We start from the raw sequence: 7,343 nt of genomic DNA on the forward strand, positions 1-7,343 counted from the left end.
TCAAATGCCAGCAAAAAACACAGATGAATTTGCCAATAAATATAGTATTTTCAAAGTCCTAGAAATTTCTATTTTATAGTCAAACTTGTAACTGTGCTAGAAAATATCCTTAAATATAATATCATTAAGTATAGATTAGCATTTCTGATGATTCTTTTTGGCAAGTATAGCTACTGCAGTCTTTGACTGGTTTGTTCTATTTAGTTCTTTACTGATGTAATCACCAATCTCCACTGTTTTATGTAAATCTATGCCAGTTTCCAATCCTTCGCCCTCCAAGAAATACAATAGATCCTCTGTGGCAACATTTCCTGAAGCACCAGCGGCATATGGGCATCCACCAAGTCCAGCAACTGAAGAATCAAAGACTCTTATACCATTTTCAAGACCAATGTGTATATTCATCAAGGCCTGGCCATAAGTATCATGACAGTGCAACGCATAGTAACTCATGTCGTTTGAAACATGGAGCAGTTCATTTAAGACACGTTTGATCTTCTTTGGAGACCCTACGCCTATGGTATCACCCAGAGAAATCTCATAACACCCAAGATCTAACATTATCGAAGCTAAATGTGCTGTGGTAGTTGGTTTAGTTTCACCTTCGTAAGGACAGCCAACAATACAGGATATGTAACCCCGAGTTCTGATGTCATGCTTTTTTGCTTCCTCCATCACTACCCTAAAATTCCTTATGCTCTCCTCGATAGAACAATTGATATTAGTTTTGGAAAAGGTTTCTGACGCTGCACCAAACACAGCGATTTCTTTCACACCTGTTGCAATAGCACTCTCTAAGCCTTTCATATTTGGTACCAGTACTGGATAAGATACACCGCTTCGTTTTTCAATTTGTTGAAAGACCTGTTGATTGTCTGCCATCTGAGGAACCCATTTCGGAGATACAAAGCTGGTAACTTCAATGCTTCTCAATCCGGTCGCTGACAATTTATTAATAAAATTGACTTTGACTTTAGTAGGCAGTATTTTTTTCTCATTTTGAAGTCCATCTCGTGGTCCAACTTCGACCACTTTAACAAAATCGCTAAATTGTCTTATTGTATAATTCCAGACGCAATTGCGAATATTCGATGGCAATATCACCTGTCTCGAGAATAATTCTATCATCGTGCGTAAAATGTGATGAAAAAATTGCTAGTTAAAAATATGTTGCACAATTTATCAGTTGTACACATGTACTACGATTAACATGCGTATTACCAATGCAAATCAGAATGAAACTGTTTTCTAGTGACTTCCTCAATTTTATCAATAGCAGAGAGAAACTTCAGAGCCATTCCGAGACCTTTTTCGTGAAAAAATCTGTGAAATGCCAAATTCATACACAAATTCAAATCAACATCACATTCAAATCAACGTCAATTTTTTGCGATATTCACATTCCTATATTATATTCATATATTATATTATAGCTATTTTCAAATTTACTGTCAAAACTGCTAAAATGCTACAGTTTACGTCACGTACACTATAGATTTTTAGTACAGGCAGACAATTTTGGAACAAGATTTCTATTACATTATGTTTTATTATAATATATTATATTTATTACATTATATTATATTATATTATATTATTTATATTTATATTTATATGCATTTTTAACATCTATTTGAATATAAAACTGTCGATAAAATAGTAGTATCGAAAATGACTGTGGTTTGTGTCTGTGCTAATAAAAGCCAATTCTAAAAGTAAATTATGAAAATTAAAATAAGCAAAATCCACTAGGTATACTGACCAATAAAATTACCAATATTCTGTAGTGAATTTGTTCACTTTTGTAATTTTCATCTCATTTTAAAATACACAATCGATTTGGCAGCTAGGTTCTTATTCGTATCAATATTATTAATATTAATATTTTACAATTATTCATAGATAATTCAACGATCTCACAAATCATCCACGTGCGATCTTTGCTTTTGATGAATATTAGGGGATTCATTCTACACACATTTTTTAGCTTGTATAAAAAATAATTATCTTATTCTTTCACCATTTATCTATACTTATCATAGTAAAGATAACACATTTGATAACTGATCCTTATTAAATTGAAGTATTTATTGTATTATTAATGTATTTGAAGTTTAACGAGAAAGAACTAAAAGCACACTGCGACGCGCCAACAAATAGTTTTATAGTTTCAAGAATATTGTAATATATTATTTACTGGATAAACATAATTGTGCAGATTAATAGTTTATTAATAATCTAGTGAAACATTGTTGTAAGATTGTATGTGCTATTAAAATATTTTTCATTTTTTTCTCCTTTCATTAAGTGTTAATTTATATAAAAATATCTGTGTTTGCAGTTCAATTCCTTTGCAAAAAATTTATTATTAAAATATTTAAATTTTAAATTATATATATATATATATATTCGAATTATAATTATATTCGATTATAAAAACAAATGGGTAACTACACATTATACACATAAGATATAATATTTGATACTGTTTTTCTGTATAATATTTATAAATAATATCTTTAGGTGGTTCTTCTAGTCGGCAGGCAGAACCTGTAAATAGTGAACAAACAGAATTATCTAATGGAAACGAATCTACAATCACAACTGTGATAGCACCACCTACCATCTTTGCTACAAAAGATGAGTTTGTTAGAATCTGGTTTTCATGGAAAAATGATTTCTTTGCTTATTTAAAGAATATTGACAAAGTTGAAGACAAAAAACAAATGTGGGGTTTTATGCTTTTAAATCGTATGGGGCCCATTGGTCAAGAGATTCATAGAACATTTCACTTCTATGGAGAAGACAAAAATACATTGGATATAGATATATTAATTAAGAAATTTGATCTCTATTGCCTATATGGAGATAAAAAAAGAAGCAATGAAGATATCGACGAATACATACATGAATTGAAGGTATATTAATAAAAGTATTATAGTTATATATATACGATATAACTACACGCAAAAAAAACGTGCCACTAAATTTTTGCACAAATTTTTACTATTTTTAAATAGCAATAACTCAGTGAGAAATCATCATAGCAGATGTTTAAAAAAAGTCTTGTAAAGCTTGAAATCTCTACTTTCCAGATCGGTACTTAAAGAAACGGTCGTACGGATATTATGTGAAATTACATAAACATAAATGAAGATGCATTAATTCTCAAAACGAAATTTGCGAACTTCCACGGCGCTAATTAAACATTGCGCACAAATAAGATTTACAGATTTCGAAAGAGCGAATCATTACCTTTAATTAGCTTTTTTATAGACTTCTGTACAATTTTTTTTCGCCGAGTTATTCAACGTTAAAGCAAAAAAAGTCGGTTTTGCTTCAACATTGAATAACTCGGCGAAAAAAAATTGTTGTACAAAGTCTATAAAAAGGCAAATTAAAGGTAATGATTCGCTCTTTCGAAAACTGTAAACTCTATTTGTGCGCAATGTTTAATTGGCGCCGTGGAACTTCGCGAATTTCGTTTTGAAAATTTATGCATCTTCATTTATGTTTATATAACTTCACATAACATCAGTACGACCGTTTTTTTTTTAAGTACCGATCTGGAAAGTAGAGATTTCAAGCTTTACAAGGCTTTTAAACTTTATTTGTGAGCCATTTTTAATTGGCGCCGTGGAACTTCGCAAATTTTATAAAAAATTTTGAAATTTTATGCATTTTCGTTTATGTTTCTGTAATTTCATAAAATATCAATAAGACCGTTTTCTAAAGTATTAATCTGAATAATAAAGATTTCAAGCTTTAAAAGGCTTTATAAATCATCTCGCTACGATGATTTTTCACTGAGTTATTACTATTTGAAAATATTAAAAATTTGTGGAAAAATTTAATGACCTATTTTCTTGCATATGAATGTATAATAATATATATTCTTACTCTCTAAAACTTTTAGAGTGAATCTTACTCTAAAGAGTGAAATTCAATCTTAAATATGAAAATTAAAAATTAAGCCTCTTTTCTTTAAAGCTAGTTTAATTTTCACTCTTTCGAGTGTCATATTCCACTCCAAAGAATTTAAAGAATATTATATATAATTTTGTAATTATTTGTAAATTTATTTTTGCAGTTCTTTGCTATAGCGCAGGATTATATTGATCCTATGAGGATTGTAAAAGAGAAAATTATACAAGACATGAGTACCCAGCGGTTCACAGGAAAAGCTGCGCTTCTCATAGAAAGTAAAGGAGAAAAATTGATATCATATTTACAATCATTAGATTTGTACCATATCGCTTTGTTCTGGAAACAATGTGAACATTTAATGGCACAAAAAATTGATGAAACACCGAAGCAGAATTCTACTTATGCTAATTCTGCTACAGCAGAGTCTGTACCAATAGAACAGAATCAAAATCAATCTACTATTTGGGGTCATCGATGTAAATTATTTTTTCCCAAATTATGTTGTGCCCATTGTAATAAATGTAAACAGTTCAATCATTACACGGATAATTATAAAGATAAATACATATATGACTGCACTAAATGCGGAATGAGTCATATTCAATCACATTGTCCAGCATACGGTGAACTGTGTATAAAATGCGGCAAGAGGAATCATTTTTCGATGATGTGTCGGGTTCCTTTTAAAATAAATTGCTCTAAATGTGGTATGAATCATGCGATATCAAGATGTCCAGCACAGGGTCGAATATGTCGTCATTGTAATCAACTGAATCATTTGGAAGAAAAATGTCCAGATCAGCCAAGTGTGTTTGAACAGGTACAAAGCGTCTATTGACAAATTTTGTCAACAAGAAAGTTATAAATTTGAGTGCAAAATTTGTTATATGTATTATAGTCAAGTGATTATTGTCAAGTAATCTACGAAAAAAGCCTGCGGTTACTAAAAGGGTTAAGAAGAAAGAGAACTATCGAGATATCTAGTTAAAATAAAATATATCTAGGTCATATGAAAAAGCAGTTTCGCGAATTCGGAAATCTGGAAATGACTTCATTTCTGTCCATTTCAATTTATTCTTGTTTATTGAGTTTTTTCTAACATCTTTATTACATTGTTTATTATACTGAGATAAAGTGAAATAAATACACATACGGAAAAATAGTTGTGGTTAAATACGTTGTAGGAAAATCATCACATGGTTTTTCAAAAATTGTATTAAACAACACTTCCCATGCACTTTCTGAATATTGAACTAAATAATCACTAATGTTTTTTTTAAAGCAATTATTTTCAAATTTTTGCACAAAATATTTCTTCTAATTTATGTATATAACTACAAAAATTTATGTTATATCGTTACTATATAGTGACTTATTTATTTTCATGATTTATTTTCAAAGGATTTTTCTCTGTATTATTATAAAAATTTACGTTAGTGTTACTTTTATTAATATAATCTGTACACTTTTCACATATATGCATTTCCATGTACTTTTTAATTCAATATCTGCAAATATATCTAAAGGCGTCTTCTTCCGGCAATTTCATGTTATAATAATCAGGATTTGGAATATTTAAAATTCTCATACGTACTATACCAAATTTGGAAGTAGACGGATTCAAACTTGGCTCACCAATTAAACTTAACATGTGATCAGTTTCTGCAGCACAATTTTGCGTATTTGAATGTAACACTTCCATACTAACCAATTTCTTATAGGCACGAGTAAATTCTATTAGTTTTGAATTTAAACAATTACCGCTTTGTTGTCTAATGGAACCAAAGAAATTTTCTTTCTGGACAATCTTGATTAATTCTTTGTGTCCTAATATGTGGAAAATTATAACATAAATTTAATTTTTTCCAAAGTTGCGTCATGCTTTTAATAGTTTGCCAACATTCAAAGCACTTAATTTTTACACGGATTCCTTTTCCATTGATAACATTAATATTTTTTTAAAAATGTAACATTTATTCTAAAAATTGTGTTTGCTTTTTACTTCCCGTAAATACTTGTACCAGAGTACTTTTGTTTATCATTTTCATTTGTGCGCTATTTTTATTAATTTTTTTCGATTTTAAAATATTTTTTCTTAACAAAACTATTGGTTTCGTTTAGTGGCCGCAAATTTTTTAGTTTAAACGAATTAAAAAAAAATATGAGCGAACAAAGTTTTAATGATTGAAAGATCATAAAACCAGATTTATCAGCTAATTTCACATTTTAATAAATTTCTAATTTAAAACTTATAAGTACAAAAGCATGCGATCTAAAAAATTGTTATAACTATAGCAATTTCTTTCAATTTTTTGTCTTAAAAAAACATTTATTCTAAATTGATTAAAGATTCTATCAAAATTAAAATAATTGAAGAAGAATCTATAGGCCCATATTCAGAACGCACTTTTATCGATAAAAACGCACTTTTATTTCCGAAATTCTATAATATGCGTAACGTAAAGTATAGTATGTTAGCTCGCTAACTATGTTATAAGCGTTCTGAATACGGACTATAATATAGAAATAGATAAGATATCTCATAAGACACAAATCAATAATAACTGTGATATCTTTTATAGCATAATGTACGATGTAAATTCAATACAATTCATATACAATAGTCGTGTATTTAGATACAGTAAAAATATGCATCATTTGTAATAAAAAAGAATGGTACAAATTGACAGAAAAGACAAAATGTAAAATTTGAAATATACTATTGTATATCTTGTTGCAAATTATATCACGCGTTGTACAAAAAGTCGAAGGAATTTGAAAATCAGGAAGATTAACATTTGCAACAGCGATGTTTCATATATGATCTGAAAACACGACGTGCGTTTTCATGCATGCGCATAATATATTATTTTATCCTTGTTGTTTACCGAATATTAAAAAAGAATAAATGCACGGCAGTGTCTCGGCGCTAAGACATGGCATGAGATTGCCGTTCTTTTTTAGTCCTGATCTACAATAGATTTTTAAGCTCTCTCTCTCTCTCTCTCTTTAAACCATAAGAAATAAACAAATCACAATCAAATATTCTCCTCGTATTCAACTGTAATTGGTCAATTTTTTACGGCTTAAGATTTAAAACACCTATTGTAAATCCGGACTTATGCGAATCGGTATTATATTACTGGAATTGATAGCGTTCAAATTTCCAGTACATTGATACACATAATTATATGATTCTACAGAATCTGTTTTATAATATATATACTAATAATATGCAATAATTTTCTCTTGCATACAGGTATTTTAATATTTATTTATTGTTAAGATAAGTACTAATCTTGACAATCGTAATGAAATATTGAATATATTCGACTCAGTATTTGGCTATTGCGACCTCACCTATTTTCATTATTATGACAGTCCTATATTACGATTTATTTCATGTATTGGACTTA

At 29.2% G+C, this 7,343-nt stretch overlaps 2 protein-coding genes across 3 annotated transcripts; one reads left to right on the plus strand and one right to left on the minus strand.

Moving 5' to 3' along the window:
• Positions 1-63: 63 nt before the first annotated feature.
• Positions 64-1,333, minus strand: LOC108749911 (hydroxymethylglutaryl-CoA lyase, mitochondrial). 2 transcript variants are annotated; one of them, XM_018488939.1, is made up of 2 exons: positions 603-1,333; positions 64-515 (listed from the first exon to the last, which is right to left on the minus strand). In XM_018488939.1, exons 1-2 carry the CDS (start codon positions 1,126-1,128, stop codon positions 136-138), a joined length of 906 nt encoding a protein of 301 aa, XP_018344441.1. In that variant the 5' UTR covers positions 1,129-1,333; the 3' UTR covers positions 64-135. The 2 variants fall into 2 exon arrangements, with proteins under 2 accessions (XP_018344441.1, XP_018344440.1); XM_018488938.1 differs by having other exon boundaries at positions 64-1,333.
• A 1,109-nt stretch (positions 1,334-2,442) lies between these two features.
• LOC108749819 lies at positions 2,443-4,982 on the plus strand. Its single transcript, XM_018488795.1, has 3 exons — positions 2,443-2,446; positions 2,524-2,918; positions 4,091-4,982. The coding sequence occupies exons 1-3, from the start codon at positions 2,443-2,445 to the stop codon at positions 4,763-4,765; spliced, it is 1,074 nt and encodes a 357-aa protein (XP_018344297.1). The 3' UTR covers positions 4,766-4,982.
• The last annotated feature ends 2,361 nt before the right edge of the window (positions 4,983-7,343 follow it).

Source organism: Trachymyrmex septentrionalis, unplaced genomic scaffold (genome assembly GCF_001594115.1).
Source record: "Trachymyrmex septentrionalis isolate Tsep2-gDNA-1 unplaced genomic scaffold, Tsep1.0 scaffold32, whole genome shotgun sequence".
NCBI lineage: Eukaryota > Metazoa > Arthropoda > Insecta > Hymenoptera > Formicidae > Trachymyrmex > Trachymyrmex septentrionalis.

Excerpts from the sequence above, each read along its gene's own strand:
- LOC108749911 (XM_018488938.1), bottom strand. The coding sequence starts at position 1,128 with ATGATAGAATTATTCTCGAGACAGGTGATATTGCCATCGAATATTCGC.
- LOC108749819 (XM_018488795.1), top strand. Across the intron at positions 2,919-4,090 it reads AATACATACATGAATTGAAG|TTCTTTGCTATAGCGCAGGA; the intron begins GTATATTAATAA and ends TTATTTTTGCAG.